Source organism: Elephas maximus, chromosome 10, assembly GCF_024166365.1.
Source record: "Elephas maximus indicus isolate mEleMax1 chromosome 10, mEleMax1 primary haplotype, whole genome shotgun sequence".
Lineage (NCBI taxonomy): Eukaryota > Metazoa > Chordata > Mammalia > Proboscidea > Elephantidae > Elephas > Elephas maximus.
Window position 1 is genome coordinate 47,475,014 of NC_064828.1, and position 24,962 is coordinate 47,499,975.

Consider the following 24,962-nt stretch of genomic DNA (forward strand, 5'->3'; position numbering starts at 1 on the left):
GGTACACAAGAGTTTACTGTATTCTTAACATTGGTCAGATTTAGTGGTGTTTAACTTGTTATTGGGTGCCGTTCAATCAATTTGGCCTCATAGCAATACCATGTTTAACTTAGGCACTAGAAGTTCCAGGAATTTAAAAATTAAGAGTCATTCTCTCTTCTGTATTCCCATCTAATTTTTTTTTTTTTTTTCTCAGTAGAACAGCCTTTTAACCCTTTTAGAAAATCTGATTTTGATGGGTTCTCAATTCACGGATAACCTCCTCGTTGTTGTTGGTAGTTGCTGTCAAGTCGGTCCTGACCCATGGCAGCCCCATGCTTGCAGAGTGGAGCTGCTTCGTAGGATTTTTAAGGCTGTGACCTTTCAGAACCAGATTGCCAGGCCTGTCTTCTGAAGCACTGAACTAAGGTTCAAACTGCCGGCCTCTTGACTAGCAGTCGAGCACATTAACTGTTTGCACCACCCAGGGATCTTACCTCCTCATAGATTAAAAACAATAATAACAACTACTTTCTTTTCTGAGTCTGAAAATAACATTTTGGAAATTCTGGTTAATACTGAAAAATGTTAAAGGAGAAGGAGAAGATTGCAGTGCACGCACAATCCCAACACTCAGTGTTAATCATTGGAACTGTTTTGGTATACTTCCTTCTGTCTGTCTGTGTTTATAAACACTCCTTAATTTTGAGTAGATAAGATTCAGAAATGTCATTTAAAAGTTATTGTTTTCTTAAGAAAGCCCAAAGTGATACTCTGGAATTGATCTATTTTTGTATGTAATTTTATTCCTATCTGTGAGAGCTCCTATGTTGAAATATTTTAAGTAGAACACCTCTATATGTTTTTTTTTTTATTTTTAATAAATATTTTATTGGTTTTTTTTGGTGAAAGTTTACACAGCAAATTAGGTTCCCATTTAACAATTTCTGTACATATTTGGTGCTGTTGGTTACATTTTCCACATTGTATCAGCATTCTCATTATTTCCTTCCTGGTTGTTCTACTTCTATTAATCTAGCTTTCCTCCCCATCCCTACCCCCACCCTCAACCTTCTAGTCTTTCCTTTGAGATGGGTGTTGACCATTTGGTCAGATACAGATGATTAAAAGGAACACTGTGTTCATGGGTGATATTGTTTATTTTATGAGCCAATTTGTGGTTTGGTTGGGGGTGACCTCCGGGAGTGGTTTCAGTTCAGGGTTTAGAAGGTGTCTTGGGGCAATGGTCTTAGGGGTTTCTCTGGTCTCTGCTGATCCAGTAAGTCTGGTCTATTTTTGGGGGAGTTGTTTTGTTTTGGGGTTTTCTCTTATTTTATTCAGGACCATCTTTTGTGACCCTGGTCAGGGTGGTCGATGGTGGTGGTGGTTGGGCTGGTTCTTCCGGTCTCTGGGTAGATGAGGCCTTGTTTTGTGTGGGTAGTTAGTCCTGTGGACTGGTTTCATCTTTGAGCCTTTGGTTCCCTTTCTCTCTTGCTCTGGATGGGTAGAGACCAATAGTTGTATCTTAGATGGCTTCTTGCAAGCTTTTAGGACCCCGGATGCTGCTTACCAAACGAGGATGTAGAATATAATCTTCATGGACTGTGTTGTTCCAGTTGACTGAATTGTCCCACAAAACTGTGGTCCTAAACCTTCAAATTCAGTAAACCAGTCCAGCAGGGTGTTTGGTTGTGTCCGGGAGATGTCTGTGGCTGTGCCCTCTGTGTGCTTTCTTGTATATATGAGCATATGTGCATCACACACAAACACATATATACCTATACCTACAGATACTCCAGGAAGCCCTAGTGACAGTGAGCTAAGTGCTCCTCTGATAAGCGAAAGGTCAGTGGTTCGAGCCTACCAGCCGCTCCTCGGGAGAAAGATGTGGCAGTCTGCTTCCATAAAGATTACAGCCATGAAAACCATATGGGGCAATCCTACTCTATCCTATAGGGCTACTGTGAGTTGGAATTGACTCGGTGACAACAGGTTTGGTTTTTTTGGTTTATAGATACTCCTATGTGTGCACATGTACATACACACATATACCTTGTTGTACACATATATGCATACATGTCTACCTATGTAGCCACTCATATATTTTTTGATTTTTACTGCTGTGTTTGCAAAATTGTGTATGTTAGATCATTTACCAGTAACATTCCTTGACCTGTTGTGTTTCTTATTGTCATCATTTGCCTGGATTAAATTGTGCACACTTCATCTGTGTTCAGTATTGCCTTTCCCATCACCAAAAATAACAAGTGTCTACTGTCTGGAGGGTGATTCCTTCTCCCTCCTCCTCCCATCCCGGATAACCACCAAAGAACATGGATTTCTGTATGTGTACCTATTTTTGTCTTTTTTGTAAAAGTGGTAACATACAAAAAAATGACAAAAAGATAACCTAGACCTTTTTTTAATTAGCAATAGAATTGAGTATAGAAGATAGTGAATTCCTGTTTCATAGCTGTGAAAAAGTTTTAAACTTCTGCTAGCTTTTGCAGATAACCAAATAAAATATGCATATATGACTGATAAATTGTTGTTTCTATTTTACAAACAAAAGAAGTAGTAGCTCATTCAGTTCAGTGAGTAAGCTGGGAGTCAGAAATAGAGCTTCTGTATTTTCTATGTAGTCATAATGTCCTGTCCCCTGTGTCTCAATTTTCTCACGGGATTGTTTTGAGGATAGAATCAGAAGAGATATGCACATTATAAAGCGTAAAACGTTCTACAAGGTTGCAGTGGAGGCCACCCCCAGCAGAGAACACGTGATTTGTACATGTATACTGCAAAGGGGATGGATCCAGTGTCAGTCCAGAGCCTGTGAAAGGGACAGGCTGAATGGTCTCTTTGGCTTCTGAATCATATACCTGGGAACAACTGAAATGTATGCTTGTCGTTTTTACACGTATGGAAGCAGTTAGGTCCTTACAGGGATCCATCTACTCACTCTACTGCAATATGAACATAGGAGCCCATTTCTCAGTCAAGAACAGGAAGCAGGGAAAGTTATTTTCTAGGTCTCTTATATTAAAATTCAGAGTTATGAATGGTGGCCAGCTGTAAGTAAAACTTGTAGTATAATTACTTATCTAAAGCACATGTGGAACCCTGGTGGCACAGTGGTTAAGACCTCGGTTGCTAACCAAAAGGTTGGCAGTTCAAATCTACCATCTGCTTTTTGAAAACCTTGTGAGGCAGTTCTACTCTGTCCTGTAGAGTTGCTGTGAGTTGGAATCGACTTGACAGCAACAGGCTTGGGTTTTGGTTTTAAAGCACATTTGGGGGCTAAGGTATTTTTGTACTAGAACTATTTAATTTTATTTAATCCTTACAATAGCCCTTTAAAGTAGGTATTATTAGTACCAATTTATACCTGAGGAACCCGGGGCCCACAAAGGTGAAGTGACTTGAGCAAAATCAGTCACCTAATGGATGGCCCACTAGAGAAAATGCAAACGCAGATTGGCTTATTTCTAGTGCAGGGCTCTTTCAAGGAGCCCTGGTGGCGCAGTGGTTAAGTACTCAGCTGCTGACTGTAAGGTAGACAGTTCGAACCCACCAGTAGTTCCATGGGAGAAAAGAGCTGGTGATTCACTTCCATAAAGATTACAGCCTGCCAAACCCTGTGGGGAAGTTCCACCGTGTCGTATAGGGTCACTATGAGTTGGAATGGAGGACACACAACAACAGCAGGGCGCTTCCAGTATCTTCACAGCTCCTCTGAGGACTTATGTGTGTACCTGATTTGGATAATAATTTTATGGTGTCCAGATGTTATTGTTAAAGGGAAAATTTTGAGTTAGGTCAGTTTTATAGAGTGAACAGTGAAAACTCTATAAACATTCTTAAAAAGAGCTTGGGCAACCCTCTGTATAAATGCTTTTTTTCTGGGAACTGTCTCTGAACACTGAGTTAAGTTCTGTCTCTTTATAGTGCTCAATTTTTCTTTAAGCCATTTGTCTCCCTTATATGAAAAGTGTTCCCTTTTGAAAAATTTTTCAGTGAGTCCTGTCTGTACAATATTTTAATTTTGTTTTGTTTTGGGCTTACCCATGAAGGGGCTTAAATATCCTGATGTTTCCTTCCAAGGAACGAGGGAAGTTAGGCATTACGTGTGTGCTTTAGACGAGGTTCCTGGTTAGCTGTGAGGCAGAGGGGATTTCCAGGGTGTGTAAATATGAGTGAACTCCTTAAACGGAAAGCTGAATTTTTTTTAAAAAGTGGTTAGCAGTATATATGCATTTGCAGGATCCAGGCTGTGTTATTTCTCTTGCCTTTCTTTGCCTGATTTACTTCTTTCTAATTTGGGAGCAAGATTGTGCAATTAAAAATATATTGTCTTTTTGTCTGTCTTTTAGCTTTTCTCTATAGATCTTTCAGGATATGATATGAGAGGAAAGTAGGATTAAAAGGAATGTAGCTTTTTGTTCCCACCTAGAAATTTAATCTCTAAACTGTGTTTACCTGAGTTAAAAAACTAAAACCAAGCCCATCGCCAGTAAGTCAGTTCCGACTCATAGCGACCCTATAGGACAGAGTAGAACTGCCCCTTCAAGTTGTCAGGGAGTGGCTAGTGGATTGGAACTGCCGACTTTTTGGTTAGCTGCCAATCTCTTAACCACTGTGCCACCAGGGCCCCTTACCTGAGGTTAGATATGTCTAGTTCCCCAAAGTCCAGGCAAGATTTTGGAAATAACTTTATGCTTGTGAGTAAATTCTCTCCTGTCTGGGATGTTTAGTAGAAAATCCTATTTGGAAGTATACCTAACTCTTAGAGAACTTGTGTCTTTGACATGTAATACTGGATGGATCAGAACTCATTAGTGAAACCTTTTCAGTTCTATATGTAGTTGATAGTGGGCTACCTTTTTTAAGACAAAAAATAGATAATCTTCTTCCTCCTCTACTCTCTTCTTCCTCTTCCAACTGTATTTTTTTAAAAAACCTTCCTAGATTCCTACATGGTTTTTCATTGTGTGAAATGACCATAATTTCTCAACCTGCTATTTATGGATATTTAGATTGCTTCACATCTTTCACTATTACAAAAATGGTATGAATAATCTTACACATTTGTAATTTCTCACATGTTCTAATACAAGGGTAAGATAGATTCCTATGAGTTTAATTGGCAGGGCAGTGGAGATATATCAATTTGACTGGCCTCCATAGAAACTATATCAATAAACACTCTTGCCAGCAAAGCCTGAGAATTCTTGTTTCTCCATACCCTTGTGATCCAGTGTGTCATCAAACATTTTAATTTTTTGCCAGTCTGCAGTGCAAAGTGGAATCTCAACATAAGGCTGATTTACATATTCATAAGTAATATTGAGCATCTTTTCATAGGTTTAAGAGCCACTTTTATTTCTTTTCTGCAAACTGTAGTATCCATTTTTAATTTGGGTTGTGGAGTTTTTTCTCCTTGACTTGTAAGAGCTCATTGTTTCAGAAATCTGTGATTTGAATTGCAAATGCTTTTCAAGGCTTTCATTTTTTTTTTTTTTTACTTTGCTTATGTTTTTTTTTCATGTAAATTTTTAAATAGTCACATTCATCAAACTTTCATTTTATGGGTCCAGAGTTTCATATTTAGAAATATCTTTTCCATTACAAGATTATTAAAAAAGACAAACAACAAACAAAAATAAAAAGCCTCTTTTTCCCCACTAGTACTTGTGTTGTTTTCCCTTTAAATATTCAATCCATTTGGAGTTTTTTCTGGTTTGAGTGAGCCATAGTTCCAACTTGATTTTTTTTTTTCCCAGCTGATCACCCAGTTGTACTGACACAATTTATTTAGCAACCCCTCTTTTCCTCAGCTATGTTGGGATGCCACTTTTGATATATATTAAATTCTCTAATATATATTTGGGTTTGTTTCTGGACTTTCTGTTCTGTTTCATTAGTCTGTGTATATGACAATACCACACGGTTTTATAATGTCTTAATATCTAGTAGAGCTAAACCCTATGGCTGTAGTTCTGGCACTTTCTTTAACATACTTTTCAGAGCATATATGGCACAATGATTAAGTGCTCGGCTGCTAACTGAAAGGTCAGTGGTTCAAACCCACCAACGGCTCTGTGGGAAAATAGACCTGGCGATCTGCTCCCGTAAAGATAACAGCCTAGGAAACCCTATGGAGCAGTTCTGCTGTGTCTTACAGCGTCGCTGTGAGTTCGAATCAACTCAGCGCACGCGACTGCAACAACATGATAAAAAGTATTCATACTGTTCCATAGGGCAAAATCATGTTTTGTCTGTGAGACAGCGTCCCATTACCAGAAGCTTTTAAATGTTTTTGACTACAACTCAAATGAGAAATACATTTTATGTAATGACCTGTTTTATGTACTTTTGCAATAATGATGCACTCTGATATTTTCTTTAAAAAATGCTGGTTGTCACCTATTGATTTCCTGGCACAGTAATGAGTTGTGACCTGCAGCTGTAAATCACCTCATTAGATCTCTGTTAGGTGGAATCCTATTAATCCTTATTAGTCTTATTTTTATTTATTTATTTTTTTAGGGAATAGAGGAGAAGGGGTGGCTATTTGACCACATCAAAAAGGCAAGCAAATAGGATTCATCAGCAAAAGAACTCATGAAGGACATTTGCATTTCTTACTCACTGTAGTTTACACCTATCTGACTGGGAGGGCAGTAGTCTTCATTGGCAGGAGCACAGGCCACTACTTATTCATATTGTACCATCCAGAAAGAAGGAAAAACTCTTAGAAGGCAGGTGCCAAGAGGTTCAGGCCCCATGTGTGGATTACTGCGTGATCTTCAAACGCAGTTGTTATGTTGTTTTTTGGCTTTTGGGGTTTACAGCTTGATTTCTGTTGCTCTGAGGTATAGTGGAGCAGATAAGAGCATGAACTCTAAACTTAGACTTCTAGGTTTCAAATCTCAAATCTACCACTTACTAGTTATGAAACCTTATGAAAATTACATAGCCTCTCTGTGCCTCAATCTCCTAATCTGTTAAGTGGGGAAAATAGTAACATCTACTTCATACCGTTAGTAGAGAAATTAAAGAGTTAATATATGTAAAGCGCTTAGGACATTGGATGACACATGGAAAGCACATATAAATATCTCTGTTATTGTTATTATCTGGCCTGGATGCACACAGAATTTTTTTTCCTTTAGCCTCAAAATTAAAAATTTTGTGGGATTTCCCGAAATCTCATGAGTCCTTAAAGATTTAGGCATTTTTTAATCTTAGTAAAGTTTTATTTTAATCTTAGGAAAGTTTTCTTTTTTGAATGATTGGTTCCTATCTTTCTGTTCTGGCTTATTCCTTGGGAACATCCATGTGATGCTTAATTTGAATCCTCATCTTGTGCCCTTCATAGCTATCACATTCTTTCTCTTAACGTTCTCTTTTTGTTCTCTTCCCCTGCGTTCTAGTAGAATTTTCTCCAAGTTTGTCCTGCAGTTCACAAAGTCCATCTTCTGGTGTGTCAGTTCTGATCTTTGCTGCCTTCAGTGCAGGTTTTAATTCTGCTGTTGGATTTTGTTTTTTCTTGCATTTCAGCTTTATCTTTGCCAGAAGATAAAGCTTGTTTCTCTGTCTTGAAGCTTCTTTCTCTATCTTCATAGATGTAACCGAGTTTGTTTTTGGGCTTCAGGCAAAGATCTTCTAAATTTTCTTTGAGTTTCAGAAATAGGCCCCCTTATCCGAATCTTTAAAGCAAAACTCCTTATCTAACTTATGTTGCAGTATTAGCCTGGGACAGAGTTTTTGTTAGCCTGTGATGAATTTTTTTTTGCCCCTGCTGTGTCATTCTTGAATGCAAAGAGATCCATTAATGCTCAGCATTTTTCAGTAGGCAGATAGGTAGAATGTACTTAACACCCTTCATCAACCCTTTGGATGCTGGCAGCTTCCACCTTTCAGATCTGGACCTATCAGGAAATTGATCCAGTTTATCTGGTGACGAAGATAGACTGCACAGAGATGAGATCTTTTCCCACTATGGCTTGTCTCAGTCAGAGTTAGATGTGGTTTGTAGTTCTTCGAACAGCATATGAAAGACTACTCCTTAGTGGCGTGTTCTTGTCTCATCACACACTCACTCAGTCCCTTTGCTGTTTGTATCACTTTTATTTAGGTGATAAAGCATCCAAAGATGCTGCATTCTCTACTTGGTTCTGCCTTGGAGGTTAGTCATTTAATCGGAGTAGGAGAAAGCAAATAAGGGGCCCCTTGGATCGAGTGAAAGGAACCCTGGTAACGCAGTAGTGAAAGCACTGGACTGCTAACTGAAAGGTTCGGCAGTTCCAAACCACCAGCAGCTCCGACGGAAAGATGTGGCAGTCTGCTTCCACAGAGATTTACAGCCTTGGACACCCTGGGGGGTTGCTATGATTCAGAATGGACTTGACAGCAGTGGGTTTGTTTGTTTTTTTGATTGGAGAAGGAAACTTGCTTAGAAGGTATTTTGTCATGTGATGAGATAATCACTATGTGTGTGCGTGTATATATATGCGTGTATATATATATATATATATATTTTTTTTTCTGTTTAGTGCAGACCTTGTTCCTTAAAGTGAGCTAAAGCTATTTTTTTCTCCTTTATTTTGGGTCACCTGTATTCTTTTGCCTCAGAGGCTTTACCAGTGTGCTGAGATTGCTTGTCTCAAGGAATCACCATCAATCATTTTGGTTAGTAGAGTCCTCCAAAACTTTTCTGCTCTTTAGGTTACAGCACTGTTGATAGTTTTTAAATGTTATCTTTATGAGTATTTTAATGCAATTCTGGGAGAACTGCTAGTTGCTACTTTAACTAGGATATTTCTTGTTTCTAGTTTTCTTCCCTTGACATATAAGCATTTTTCTCTTTTATTCTGTTGTTCAGTATCTGTATAATAGTACATGCATTATGTACGATAAATACTACCATTGTTGGACATTTGTATTATTTCCAATTTCTTACCATGATAAATAATATTTTGATGAACTTATACATGCATGTGACTTTTTAAAGATTGAGGACTGTTTCTTTAGCACCCCAGAAGTAAAATTACTGGATCAAATAGGATAACATTATTTGGGATTTTGCCATATATTGTCAACAAAACTTTTCAGAACAGTTGGATTAACTTATGTTGTGACCATCAGAGTAAAAAAATTGTGGTGTATTTTATATGTGTTGTTATGGATTGAATTATGTCCCCCAAAGATGTATGTCAACTTGGCTAGGCCATGCTTCCCAGTGTTGTGTGATTATCCACTATTTTGTCGTCTGATGTGATTTTCCTGTGGGTTGTAAATCCTGCCTTTATGATGTTAATGAGGCAGGATTAGAGGCAGTTACATTAATGAGACAGGACTCTATCTACAAGATTAAGTTGTATCTTGAGTCAGTCTCTTTTGATATATAAAAGAGAGAAGCGAGCAGAGAGACAGGGGGACCTCATACCACCAAGAAAGAAGAGCCAGAAGAATACCGTGTCCTTTGGACCTGGGGTCCCTGCTCTGAGAAGCTCCTAGACCAGGGGGAGACTGATAACAAGAACCTTCCCCCAGAGCCAACAGAGAGAATGACCTCCCCTGGAGCTGGCACCCTGAATTCAGACTTCTAGCCTCCTTGACTACGAGAGAATGAATTTCTCTTTGTTGAAGCCATCCACTTGTGGTGTTTGTGTTATAGCAGCACTAGATAACTAAGACATATGTTTACCCCTCCAGCAACCATGCAGGGTAGCTGCTGTTATCTCTGTTTTTATCTGTGAGGTTCAGAGGCTGCCACTTGCCTAATGTCATCAATAAATGGCAGAGCTTGTAATCAGACCCACAGCTGTCTGATCCTAAAGCTTGTGCTCTTTTCGCACCACACCGCCACTCAAAGAGCTTATCACCTGATTGTCAAACCTCAGAATAAAGTGTGTTAATTTTTTTCTTTTTAATAAAGCACAGCTCCACAGAGTAAGAGATGTCCGAAGGCAATTCAGTGAGTAATTTGCACATTTTCCTCTGCCTATCCCCTAAGTTTTTGGTGTTTCCCAGGGCTTCCTCTCTCTTCCTTTCCTATTCTACCCTCTCTCCCTGTACAGTCTCACCCATTCCTTTGGTTTTCTTTATCACCTGTCTGCCAGTGACTCCCAGGCCTATATAGTTTCAGCCCTCACATTCTCACCAAACCTCAAACTTTTTGTTGGACATCTTCCAGAAGTTTTTCACTGACAGAAAAAGAGTGGTAAACTAACGCATTCTTTGTCTGCTGTTACTTTTATTTTATCCTTATGCTTTAATTGTTCATTAATTTCCACGCTGGGTTGGATCACCTTTGTTGGGCATAGGCATAAATGTGGATCTCTTGCAGTCAGCTGGCCAGGTAGCTCTCTTCCAAATTTCTTGGCATAAACAAGTGAGCATTTCCAGTGCTGCATCCATTTGTTGAAACGTCTCAGTTGGTATTCCATCAATTCCAGAAGGCTTGTTTTTCACCAGTGCCTTCAGTGCAGCTTAGACTTTTTACCTCAGTACCATCAGTTCCTGATCATATGCCGCCTCCTGAAATGGTTGAACGTTGACCAGTTCTTTTTGGTATAGTGACTCTGTGTATTCCTTCCATCTTCTTTTGATGCTTCCTATGTCATTTAAGCAACTCAAGGCTTAGATTTTGTCTTCAGTTCTCTCAGCTTGTGAAATGCCAAGCGTGTTCTTCCCTTTTGGTTTTCTATATCCAAGTCTTTGCACATGTCATTATAATACTTTATCTTCTCTAGCTGCCCTTTGAAATCTCTGTTCAGCTCTTTTACTTCATCATTTCTTCCTTTTGCTTTAGCTACTCAACCTTCAAGAGCAAGTTTCTGAGTCTGTTCTGACATCCATTTTGGTCTTTTCTTTCTTTCCTATCTTTTTAATGACCTCTTGCTTTCTTCTTTGCTGAAGATCTTTCAAAAGCAACTGCAACAGTGTATCAACAGAGGATTGCTAGAAATATAAGCTGGATTCAGAAGAGGATGTGGAACAAGGGATACCATTACTGATGTCAGATGAATCCTGGCTGAAAACAGAAAATACCAGAAAGATGTTTACCTGTGTTTATGTGAATAAATGCTTAGGCATTTATTTGACTCTCTGGATCATAACAAATTATGGATAACCTTTCAAAGAATGGGAATTCCAGAACATTTAATTTGTTCATGAGAAACCTGTACATAGATCAAGAGGCAATTTTTTGAACAGAGCAAGGGGATACTGTGTGATTTAAAGTCAGGAAGGGTGTACATCAGGGTTGTATCCTTTGACTCTACTTATTCAGTCTCTATGCTGAGGAAACAATCCAAGAAGCTGGACTATATGAAGAAGAATGGGGCAGCAGGATTGGAGGGAGACTCATTAACAGCCTGCGTTATGCCGATGATACAACCTTGCTTACCGAAAGTGAAGAGGTCTTGAGGCACTTACTGATGAAGATCAAAGACTGCAGCCTTCAGTATCGATTGCACCTCAACATAAAGAAAACAAAAATTCTCTCAGCTGGACCAATAGGCAACATGATAAATGGAGAAGAGATTGAAGTTGTCAAGGATTTCAGTTTTCTTAGATCCACAATCAACAGCCATGGAAGCAGCAGTCAAGAAATCAAAAGATGCGTTGCATTGGGCAAATCTGCAAAAAATCTCTTTAAAGTATTGAAAAGCAAAGATGTTACCGTGAAGACTAAGGTGTACCTGACCCAAGCCATGGTATTTTCAGTCACTTCATATGGATGCAAAAGCTGGACAAAGAATAAGGAAGGCCAGAGAAGAATTGACTCCTTTGAATTGTGGTGTTGGTGAAGAATATTGAATACACCATGGACTGCTAAAAGGACGAACAAATCTGTCTTGGAAGAAGTACAACCAGAATGCTCCTTAGAAGTGAGAATGGTGAGACTTTGTCTCATGTACTTTGGACATGTTATCAGCAGGGATCAGTCCCTGGAGAAGGACATCGTGTTTGGTAAAGTAGAGGGTCAGTGAAAAAGTGGAAGACCTTTGGCAAGATGGATTGACACAGTGGCTGCAACAGTGGGCTCAAGCATAACAAGGATTGTGAAGATGGCTTAGGACTGGGCAGTGTTTCGTTCTGTGGTACACAGGGTCGCTGTCAGCTGGATCTGACTTGATGGCACCTAACAACAACAACTCCTTCCACTAAGTAACCACTGATCTGCTGTCTCTATAGCTTTGTCTTTACTAAAATTTCATATAAGTGTAATCCTACAATATATAGTATTTTTTGTTTGGTTTCTTTCGCTTAATATAACCTTTTTTAATTTGTTCATGTTGTTACATGTTCTTTACTATTCATGCTGAGTAGTATTCCAGTGTCTGAATATTTGTTTATTCATTCACCAGTTGATGGACATTTGGACTGCTCCCCTCATCCATTTAGTTTTTAGTTTCAGTAATTTTAGAATTTTAATTTTAGAGCTTTCTTTCAAATCTGCCCCTCTGTTTTTTCATGGTCTCTGTATTTTCTTAATGTTTGGAGTCTTCTTTTATGTTTAATGTATTTTATATTGTCTTTAAAATTTTTCTATTGTCTTTTATTCTCAGTTCTTTGGGCTCTAATCCTTCTGTTGTGTCAGGTGACTCTTAGACAGTGGGTTGTATCCTCTTGTGTTTTGTAATTTTAAAATTGCGAATTCATTTTTAGAGGGGTGTTCTCTTTTTATGGGAATCTATTTATGGCCTAAATTGTTAATAGTATCTCTTCAGAGAGGTTTTCTGTGTGCTTTTGCCAGATGCCCAAGGGATATTACTGGACTAGACCAGTTTTTAATGTTAATTTCTCAACTAGGAGCATGATGGCTTTGTGTCACACAGTTTGTCTGAATTTGCACTCCAAATCTATTCAAGACACAGGACTAGAGTTTCTTTTTCTTAAGGGATGTTTTTTTTCTCTACTTGGAGCTCTGGAGAGATACAGAAGCTTCTGCATTGTGTTTAAAGCAATGTGCTCATTTGTTGTAAAGGCTCCAGTTTTACTTAGGAGTTTACTTCCAATTTCTCCCCTCATTTGGGCCCAACAGTTATCTCCAGCTCTCATAAAAAACCCACACCCCCAGCTCTCATAGGGATATTAAAAACGAAGCCCCTGTTTGCTAATAGCCATTCCATTTCTCCTCTATAATGCTCCTCCTGGACAACCACAGAATCAACTTTTTCCTTAGCATTCTGGTTTTCAGATCTTGCTTCATCTCTGGGACTTGGAGTTTTATGTCTGCATTAAAAAATTTGTTATTGAATTGATAAGAGCAACTCGAAAGATTAGAAAGGAACCTTAGGAGGCAGTGAATTTACGTTAATGGGGAAGGAACAACTCAGAAAAGGAGGATGAGAATGGTTTCACACCTGGAAGAATGTAATCAGTGTCACCAAATGGTACATGTAGAAACTGCTGAATTGGTGTATATTTTCCTGTGTATATTCTCAACAAAAATAAATAAATAAAATAAAAAGTTTTGTTGCTGTTGTTGTATTTTATCCAGCATTTCTAGATATTTGTAGCAAGATTTTTTTTTTTTTAATTGGAATCAGAAAACTCAGATAAGATTGTACGTATTTTTAAATGGGGGACTATATTCCTAAAACTATAGCTACTAAATGAAAACTGTCTCCTACAGCATAACTTGGTATTAAATGAATATAAGATTTCTAAATGATTTTTAGTTTAACAAGATTTGAGAAGGTACTTAAGATCTCTAGCTTGTGTGTTACTTGTTAAATTGTAGTAACATTTTCCAGACAGGTGACTTCATTTTTCCCTTGCTACATCAGTCATGTGAGTTGTCTTTTTATTTAGGATTTATTTGAATCTCATGGTTTGAAGAAGACACGTGAAGTAATTTGGCCATTAGATGTTGAGATACGTTTTTTATTGTTGTTCCCATGTTAAGAGCAGTGCTTCCAACCAAAATAGCTGGTATTCCCCTATTTTTCCACATCCACGATGACTAAAGTCAGTTGTTTTAATACTCCCTTTCTTAAAAATCTTTAAAAAATATTAATCTGGCCTCTGAAGTACATTGGATATGGTTCATATGTTAAGATCAGTTTCTCTTAGGATATATGATTTTGAGTATGTGTTATTGTGTTCCTTCTCTTTCCCCTTAGTTGCTGTTCTAGAGTAGAACATTAACTAAACAGAATAAATGAGAGCTCAGTTTTGAATTTCTTGGTGAGATTTGTATCAAAGTCTCAGAATAGAAGTAAGCCATTATAAACATGTCCTGTAGTACATGGGCCATTGTTCTAAAAAGTTGAAGAGTTTTAACCTCTTCTGAGTAGAGAAGTAAAAAAGAAGTACTAGCATCTCTTTACATATCATTTATTGAGAAAAAGCGGTTGCTTAACCTGCTAGTTTTCTCATCCATGATGTAGACAGAATAATAAATAAAAGAGTCACATTCTACTGCCAGGTGTGTTGTGAGGGTCATTTATCATTATGAAGTCAGCTACTTGAGGGCAGGTGCGAGAGTCCCCTCTTGTCTAGAGGTGATTGTGCCATGTGTGGCATATAAGCTGTGTCATCGTTTTATTTCTTTCTTGCTACAAATTGATTGCTCTTCATTTGTGATTAGGTAACAACAATAAAAATAAATATCAGTTTTGCTTCATTGTTGGTAATAAGAGATTGGATAAGGTAAGGGATTTAAGACTTTTGATAAATAGTTAGGATTGCCTTCGCATTACTTTTTCCTATATTATAGTTATAAAGAAGAGTTGATTTTTAAAATTAAAAAAAATTTTTAACTCAATGCATAATCGTATAGACTTTATACTTATTTTTTCAGCTGCCAAGTTGCCTAGTTGTTAATCCTCAAACATCCAAAGCTCTTTTGTGCTTAGTAAGTGGCTTGGCAGTTGTTTCTTCTGCCTGGAAGACTCTTCTCCTGGAGGAAGCATGGTTTATGCCCTCGCTTCATTCCAGTCTATGGTTCAAATGTCACTTCAGCAGAAAGGCCATTCCCTGTTCACAATATCTAAAATAGGGAAAGCAGTGTTAACATCTTACCCTGCTTAATTTTTCTTCAAGGCATTTTTCTCTAACTGAAGTTATATTATCTATTCACTTATTAACTTGTGTATCGATTGTCTCTCCTAAAAAAGCCTGCTGCCATTGAGTCGATTTCAACTCATAGCGACCCTATAGGATGTAGGGTTTCCAAGGCTGTAATCTTTATGGAAGCTGACTGCCACATCTTTTTCCTGTGAAGTGGCTAGTAGGTTCGAACAGCTGACCTTTTGGTTAGCAGCCAAGCACTTAACCACTGTGCCACCAGAGCTCTTGTGTCCTCCCTTCTAGTATATAAACCCCTTGAGGGTAGGGAAGGGACTTTGTTTATTCAACAGAAAATTGTTTAACACATACTAGGTGCTCAGTGAAAATCTGTTGATTGACAAAGTAAATGTATTGAGAACTTATGGCCTGGTGAAACCTGGCCCATATATGTGTTTTGTTTGGTTTCTTTGTGTTTTATTTTATCTTTTTAGTTACTGGAAAGATTTCAAAATGCCAGATTTTTTACTTTTCCTCACAATTCCAGTCTGCTTACTCTGGGCCTTTAATTTTTGTGGCCACAACTAGCTGGAACTGAGCCTTGGGCTGCTCTTTTATAACAGATCTGCACTCGTCAGTTTCCTAGTCTTCAGCCTTTCCTGTCGAATCTTAGACAGTGAGGCTCAGGTCAGTTGCCATTATCATTTTGCCTACTCTGTTATACTTTCCTAGACTTGGGCCATTTTACTTATGTTACCAGCTGGCCTCTGTAGGTATTTGAATTAATAACAACTAATTTTTTTTTTTTTACTGTTGTAAGTCACAATATTTACAGTTTCTGCACAGCTACACTGGAGTCCTTGGGTGGCATACACAGTTAAGTACTTGGCTACTAACTGAAAGGTTGTCTATTTGAACCTATCCAGAGGTGCCTTGGAAGTAAGTCCTGGTGATCTTTTTTCCAAAAGGTCACAGCCATTGAAAACCCTGTGGAGCACAGTACTACTCTGATACAGATGGAGTCACCATGAGTTGAGTTGATTCAGCGCCAAGTAATTGGTGTATGTTACAGAGATGAAGAGCTCCCTTTAGACACGTGAGAAGATGCTCAACATCATTAGTCCTTACAAAAAAAACTTTTTTTTTTTTCTTGGTTAAGTCCTTAGGGAAATGTAAATCAAAACCATAATGAGATATTATTTCACACCTGCTAGGATGGCTGTTATAAAAAAGACAGACAGTAACAAGTGTGGAGAAATTGGAAACCCTTATACCACTGCTGGTGGGAATGTTAAATGGTGCAGCCACTTTGGAAGATAGTTTGGTGGTTCCTCAAAAAGCTGTATATGGAGTTACCATATGGCCCAGCAATTCTCCTCCTGGGTGTATACCCAAGAGAAATAATAACATATACCCAGACAAAAACTTGTTCACGAATGGTCATGGCAGCATTATTTATAATAACCAAAAAGTAGAAACACCCAAAATGTACATCAACTGCTAGGTGGATAAATAAAATCTGGCATATCCATACAATGAAATATTTGGCAATAAAAAATTCGAAGTACTGATTCATGCTACAACATGATGAATTTTGAAAACATTATGCTAAGTGAAAGAAGCCAAACATAAAAGACATATGATAGTATATGATTCCCTTTGTATGAAATGTCTAGAATAGGCAAATGTACAGAAACAGGAAGTACGTTAGTGTTGCCTAGGGCTGGGGTGAAGTTGGGAAGAAATGCGAATCAACTGCTAATGGGTATGAAGTTATTTTTAGGAGGGACAAAAATGTTCTAACATTGATTGTAGTGATGGTTGCACATCTGTGCTCATGAACTAAAAATCACTGAATTGTATACTTTCAGTGGATGAATTGTATGGTATGTGAATTATATCTCAGTAAAGCTATTTTTTAAAGACTTCCTTTATTGACAGCCAAGAAACAAATGCTTAAATACTGGTCAATCTAGAATCAAAGTACAATCCTAGCAATAACCTTAGAAAGAAATAATTGTGCTTTGTTTAAATTTACCTTCCATTAAAACAGCTAAGCTTGCACATTTGTAAAGCTCTGTGCCACACTTAGTATGCTATCTCAGTAGGTCAGCTCTTTCTTTGTCATGCCTTGAAGATCAGTATGCCATGCCCAGTAGCTTTTGAATGTAGTGATACAAATTTGTTTAGTTTGAAAAGTGAGCTACTTGGGGGCCCCCAGAAGTATTACACAGATTCCCTGACTAGTAACATCTTTAGTAAGTGGAAGTTTATTTAAAAACAAACAAACAAAAAGCTCTTGGATTTTTTGTTTCTATATTGGAAGACATGGATCAAGAGAATAATCTTTGGATGGGAATTTTATTACACATCCTATTAATTACACAGAGGCTCCTGAGACTCACCTTTCAAATCAACTATCTCAAGTATACTGTTTCCATTTGGTGATTTTAAGGGATTTCCAAGTTTTGTTAACACCATAGGATAGAGGGAATTTTATAGGCTATGTAGTTTGACTCTTGATTTTCACAGATATTCCTTCTTTGCCAATAATATTGACCTACTTTAGTTTGTCGTTACTCCTGACAAATACAATGTAGTAAGAGCAGCATTAAAATGAGAAATTAGAAGCATAGTGGGAAATAATTTCCATGTTAATTATTAGTGAAACTTTAATTTAGAAATTAATGCACTTGTTCTCTTTCCCTTGGTTCATTCAGCTATATAGAAAAAAGAAGCCATATTGTAGGTAAAAATTGTAGGTGGTGGTGTTTCTCCTTGATACTTTTATTTTCATTTATAAAAAATATTATCCCTATTTCATTTGATGTTAATTGGAACTTTCTAAACATTTTGTGGGAAATATATTCAAGCAGAGAATTTTTAAAACAAAATGTTTCACTGAGCAGAAAGGGAGGAGGATGATCCCACCCAACTGGAGTTGTCAGACAGAGAAAACCAAAAGAAGTCACATGTGAAATGAAACCATGCGTGTGGATCAGCAGTTATTTTAGAGATGCAATGTATTATGTATTGGTTTAGGCTTTTCTTTCTCTTGTTTTTTAATCAGCTTTATTGAGGTATAATGTACCTGTAATAAAATTTACCAATGTACAGTTCAGTGAGTTTTGACAAATGTATACAGTTGTGTAATAACCATCATAATCAAGAGACGGGACATTTACATTACTCAGAAAACTCCAGTGTGTTCCATTGTAGTCACTTCGCTCTCCCCATTCCCTGGAACCATTAATCTTCTTTCTTGCTCTGTAGTTTTGCCTTTTTCAGAATTTCATGTAAATGAAATTATGCAGTATATAAGTAGCCTTTTATGTCTGACTTTTTCATTTATCATAATGCTTCTGAGATTCATTCTCGTTGTATGTATCAATAGCTTTTCCTTTTTTTGCTGAATAATAATCCATTGTACGGGATATACCACATTTTGTTCATTCATCTGCTGATGGACACTCTGGTTGTTTCCTCTTGGCAATCGTGAATAATGCTGTAATGAACATTGGTGTACTAGTATCTGTTTCAATTCACGTTTTCAATTCTTTTGAGTATATACTTAGGAGTGAAATTGCCGAGTCATATGCTAATTGTGCTACATAGGATTTTCAATGGCTGATTTTTCACAAGTAGGTCATCAGGCCTTTCTTCCAACGTGCCTCTGGATGGACTGAAACCTCCAGCCTTTTGGTTAGCAGCTGACCATGTTAACCATTTGCACCACCAAGAAACTCGAAGATTCAGATACAACCATAGTGTTCTTCAATCTGTCTTGGAGTTACGCTGTTGGTCTAAGAGTGCTGTAGAAGTAAAGATGAAGAACACAGGTTTTAAGGAGAGAGGTGTGTCACACGTCACTGTGAGGATGTGCGTAACTGCCTTTCCCTGGCAAAAAGTGATTCAGAGGAGCCTTTAGATTCACATATGAAGGTTTATATTTAAATGCTAATATGTGATTCCGAAAAAAAAATATGGTATGGAACTATATGGATAAATATGTGGTTTTGCTGGTTACTGAAAAAGTATACTGTTTTTGTTGTTTTTTGCTTAAAAGTTATTACTAAATCAGTGATTCATCTTACAGTTTCTCGTGTCTTAATAGTGAGAAAATAAGATTACAGGATAGATTAAACAGAAATGGAGACTGTAGAGTTTCTGATTAGATTTCACTTTGGCATACTTGGGGTCTTGACCAAGTTATATCCAGTTTTTTGTAGTCTTCATTTTTTTCTTTTTAAAAAAATTATTATTGAGATTTAATTCATACACTATAATGTTCACCCTTTAAAGATACAGTTCAGTGGTATTTACTATAGTCACAAGATTGTGCAAGCATCAGCACTATCTAATTCCAGAACATTTCATCTCCCCATAAATAAACCCTGTAACCATTAGTCATTCTCCATTCCCTCCTCCCCTGTAGTCCTTGGCAACCACTAATCTACTTTCTCTCTCTGTGGATTTGCCTGTTTTGGACATTTCATGTGAATGGAATCATACAATACGTCACCTTTTGTGTCTGGCTTTTTTCATTTAGCATAATGTTTTCAAAATTCATGCATGTGGCGGCATGAATCAGTACTTCATTCCTTTTTATGGCTAAGTAATATTACATTGTACGGATATACTATGTTTTATTTAACCTTGGCACAGTGGTTAAGAGTTCAGGCTGCTAACCAAAAGGTCAGCAGTTCGAATCCGCCAGCTGCTCCTTGGAAACCCCGTAGGACAGTTCTGCTCTGTCCCGTAGGGTCCCTATGAGTTGGAATTGACTCGATGGCAGTGAGTTTGGTTTTGGTTTTCATGGCTTGGTGAACATTTGGTTTGTTTACAGCTATGAACATTTGTCTACAAGTTTTCCTTTGAATACCTGTTTTCCACTGCAAATTCATTACCTTTGACGGTTAATATAATTTACTTCTTTATTTAGTTTATTTTTTGTCTCTGGTGGTTGGCATAGGATATTGGCTGACAGTTGGACTGTCAGGTGGAGTACCTACCTGTGGCTGTGGCCTGGACTATCTCACTGTATGATGGCTGGGTTCCAAGAGCAAGCATCCTGAGAGTGAGAGCCAGGTGGAAGATGAATTGTCTTTTATTACCTCACCTCAGATGTCACGTAGTGTCACTTTGACACATTCTGGTTGTTGAGGCAGTCACAGATATAACAGCCCATGTTCAAGTAGAGGGGATTTAGACTCCACCTTTTGATGGGAGGAGTGCCAAAGAATTTGCAGACATGTTTTAAAACCACCAAACCTTCCTATAAGTGCTGTGTCCCCTCCAGTTTCTACCAGCTTTTGGTCATTCCCTAGTACCTTCAAGTAGTTGTTTTGTTCTGTTTTTTAATCTGGAGTTTATATTATTATCTAGTAGCCCATACAAACTGTCATTACTCGAAGTGGAAACTTCTACCCGCCTCTTTTTTTTCCATTACACTTGTTGTTTAATATTATTTATTTGGTTTATATTTCTGTCTCCTCACACTAAAATGCAAACTCCATTAAGTCAGAGTTTTTCGTCTCTCTGGTAACTTCTATATCTCTGGTGCCTAGAATAACACACTTGGCACATAGCAGATGCTAAACAAATAATTGTTGAATGAATGATTAAATCTTCAGCTCTTCAAAACAAAATAAACCTCTTGACGACAAAAGAAGAGCTACAATTATAGAATCTTGTTCTTTTAACATAGTTACACTGGTAGACTGGCATAGCTGAGGTTCACTTTTCCATGACTTTCCAAGATTCTGATATTTTATGACCATCATATGGGTCAATTTAGCAGTGTAGGTAGGCTGGTTACAGGTCAAATAAGATAACATGTGAAAGCACTTTGTAAACTGTAAGGTAGTATGAAATTATAAGGTGTATGTGATAATTATATGCAATTGCATCCATTAGGCTGCCTTTTTCACGTTTCATTTTGAGAGTGTCTTTGTGTGTGTGTTTTTAATGGGTGAGTATTGTAAATGATAGAAATAATAACAAAATGTTTATAATAAAGTCCTTAAGTTCTTGTTAATGTTTTGTTTGACTTTTCTTTTATAGGAACTTAAGAGATTTCAGAACTTTGTAAATAATGACTGCCCTCCTTTTGATATTGTCATCGATGGGCTCAATGTTGCTAAAATGTTTCCTAAAGCTCGTGAATCTCAAGTTGTAAGTACAATTTTTATTTTTTTATTTAAGGTCTCTAGAAATATTTATTGTTCCCATTTGTGATCTTCTTTGGGACTCTTAGCTTCCCATTTTTCCTTTCTCTAAAATTAAGTTTCTAAAGGTGCCGTAGTGACCAACAACTCATTCAAGATTCACTTTTTCATCTCTCTGGCTCTTAAAGACTGGGCAAGAGTGAGAGATTAAAAGAAAGTCTGTGTTATGAAGGGCCAATTCAACCCTTTTATATACCTCTAGGTAACCTTTTACTAGTTCTCTGCTGTCTCTTTGGGGTTACTGTACCATTTCCCTGTGGGCCCCATCCCTTTGTTTGAAAATCTCCACGTTAATCACTCATTATAATTGTTTTACAAACATAGTATGTTAATTAACCTAAACAGTGTTTTTTTTCCTTAATCATTTGTTTTATCAATTTGTAAATGTCCTACTAGTTTCTAATCAAAACACCATAATTTTTCATAGCAGCAGCGATCAGTGATTTTAATCCTTACTTTACAGATTAGAAAATTGAGGCTGTTTTCTATAGAAAATCTTTAGCAAGCAGTTAGAACATCAAAACTAGATGGTAGAGAGCTCCTGAGTGAGCTTGTGGTCCTTATTGTTGGCAATCTGTGGCCATTCATCTGTAATTGAAAACTGCCAGCAAGATAAAAGCTTTTTCTCAGAGCTGTTACTGTAGGCAGTCACTGGGTTACAAGAAAGATCCATTCCTAAGTCTGTCTTTAAGTTGAATTTGTAGTTAAGTCAGAGTAGGTACATATGGTTCTTATTTAGCGTCGGTTAGTCAAATGTTTGTCTTAGTATGTAGTATGTATTTTACCTTTCTGTGCATATGAAACATTTAAGAAACACTTCCAAACCATGCATTGGTTTCGTGAGAGTCAACAAAGTAGTGTGTACCTTTGTTGTTTCAAACCGTTGTATGTATTTAACTCAAAATTTTGATATAATAGGCTTTACGGCAGTTCATTACTGAGTATGAGTTGTCCATAAGTTGGACTTCCTAACCCGTGTTCTGCCTGTAGTTTATTTTTGCCATTTATATTCAGAAAAACTTATCAGTACTAATAAAGGACAAGTTCATCTTAAGAAATTTTTTTATATTCATTTCCTTTATGCTTTGCCTACATTTTTATGATCAAGTGTATATCTTTTAATGCTTTATTTTAAAACAAAATCGCAAAAGGAAATTGAAAATGTTTTTGTCTCTTACGTACCTGAAGCAGCCTTTGAGGCAGTAATGTTGACAGAGGTAATGCCAGAAAGAGAAGCATGAAATTCTCATAACTTACGTTTGGTAGAGCTCAGGATCAAAAGTGCTCATATATATCCAACATTGTTTTCTATAAGCTCATTAATGGGAGAGGAACATTTTTACATTTGTTATTTAGGGAGTAGCACCATCATCACAGGTCCCAATTCATCTGTTAGAAATAAAAAATTTCATTATAGCAAAGCACCAAAAATTTGCTTTCCAGAAATTCATAACTCAAAGTTGGCTAACTCTTTTGGAGAGAGTAAGATGCTTGGAGATGGTCTAGTTGACATGCCTCCAGCATCACTTCATAGATGTCCAGGCATGGACCAGTTAAGTAAAACTTGTTTCCAAAAATGGAGGGTGCCAAGAGACCAGAGAAAGAGGTAGACAGCTCTCGACTGGAAGCAAAGGTGTTTATTAGGGAGACTTACAGACAAGAAAAGTCCTGGGCGGTGGCAGGACCAAAGCAAATCTTCACACTCCGCAGTGGAAGGGCAAAGATTTTATAGCAGTGGTGGACAAAATGACTACAAGCCAGGTGCTTATATATAAGAATGACTCAGCAAATAGTAGTGCTCAGCCTTCCAAAGCATGTTTCCTCTTCAGTTTACCCGTCGAGGTTAGGTTTTACAGTCTGGCACTCTTCCCCTCTTGTGCCACAGTGTGAGAGACCCTGTTCCCTCCCTGCCAGGAACAGATATAGAAGAAGTGGGGTTGGCCAGGTGCTGTATGGTGCTTGCACTTGTGCAAAAGACAGAGAAAGTTACTGTGTGCCCGGAACAGAAGGAAGCCTTCTCTGATAAGGAAAAGAAACTGGGAGAGAGAAGGCAGCCCCATTCCCAGGCTCCTTATCAGAGAATGCTCTGGGCCCAAGGCCTTCACTTAGGTAACCTGGATGGGAGGCTTAGGGCAGACCATTCCTCCAACAATGGATGTAACTATTATTGTGTTTGGAGTCCCTGGGTGGTATAAACGGTTCACCCTCTAGGCTGCTAACTCAAAGGTTGGAGGTTTGAGTCCACTCAAAGGTGCCTCGGAATAAAGGTCTGGCAGTCTACTTCAGAAAAATCAGCAATTGAAAACCCTGTGGAGCACAGCTCCACTGTGACACATATGGGTCTCCATGGGCAGAGTTGACTACACAGCACTTCGTTTTTCATAACTGTAATTACTCTTCAAACGAACTTCCCAAATGAAGTTGTGATTTTTGCTTTGAATTTTCCCTGTCATGCCATCCGGGTCAGGGGAGTTAAAAAGAAAACACAAAACTCAGGTGCCTAAATAACAATAAAGGGTTGAAGCCAGTACCAGATAGGTAGGAGGGTATCGGTGAAGTGTTTTTGGTGGGTGATTTGGGTATAACTTTCAACATCTAAAATGTTGAAATTCTGTTTGGAGGAATTAATAGATTTACATTACTACATAAAGCTGTATATCCAAGCGTGTTAATTACAGTGTTGTTTATAAGTAGAAAAGTGGAAACAACCTAAATACCTATCAATCCAGGGCTTGCTATAACGTATTTTTACACAGATAATGCGCACCTTCTACGTTTGTTTGCCAACCGTGTCCCCCTACCACGAGGTATTTTTGTAAGTGCTCTTATGCCAATTTTTTTACATGTTGCTGTAAAAAAAAAATAGCATAGTGTGCTTACAAAAATACGTTGCTGGGGGATTGTTTGTGTAAAAATATGGTAATATTGAAGCATCTGTTTCAATGAATGAGGTAGATCTGTATATGCTAAAATGGAACAATAGCCAAAATATATTAAGTGTAAAAAGCAAGTTGAAGAACATCATGTTTAGTATGGCCCGACTTGTGTTAAAAACAAAGCAAAAGATTATTCAGATATAGATAAATGTTTGTTAGGTAAGTTTGTATATGCCAAGAAGCTATAAAAAAAAAAAAAAGAAGCTATACACACGCCCAAAAGCTTAACAGTGATTGTCTTTGGTAGCTGGCAGTGGAGTATAAAAGAATGAGAGGATTTTTTTCACTTTTACTTTCGAAAAAAAAAACCAAACCCACTGCCTTCGAGTCGATTCCGACTCATAGCGACCCTGTAAGACAGAGTAGGATTGCCCCATAGAGTTTCCAAGGAGTGCCTGGCGGATTCGAACTGCTGACCACTTGGTTAGCAGTCGTAGCACTTAACCACTACGCCACCAGGGTTTCCACCCTGAGCATATATTGCTTTAATTAAAAAAAAAAAAAAAAAAAACACTGTCAAGAAGAGAAAAAAGTTAAAAGACATTCTTGGCAAATATTCTAAAATAAATATGTGATACTCCATATCCGGTGGCTGCGCCACAATTTTTGATCATTTCCCTATTGTTGGGCACTTTAGATTGTTTTCCATTTTTCACCATGGTAAGGAATGCCTTGAGGACCATCTCTGTGCACATTTCAAATTATTTCTTTAGAACAGATTCCCAGAAATTGAACTCTTGAGTCAAAGGGTATGAATATTTTTAAAGGTCTCGCTACATATTGCCCAGTTGCTTTC

At 37.7% G+C, this 24,962-nt stretch overlaps 1 protein-coding gene across 5 annotated transcripts in view; it reads left to right on the plus strand.

Annotated features, from left to right (window-relative positions):
* PRORP (protein only RNase P catalytic subunit) overlaps nucleotides 1-24,962 on the plus strand; it is a 147,371-nt gene that overhangs the window by 28,555 nt on the left and 93,854 nt on the right. For all 5 annotated transcript variants that reach the window (XM_049898600.1, XM_049898601.1, XM_049898597.1 and 2 more), the window contains exon 5: nucleotides 21,067-21,177. In XM_049898600.1, coding sequence (XP_049754557.1) covers nucleotides 21,067-21,177 — 111 coding nt within the window. The remainder of the gene's footprint in view (nucleotides 1-21,066; nucleotides 21,178-24,962) is intronic.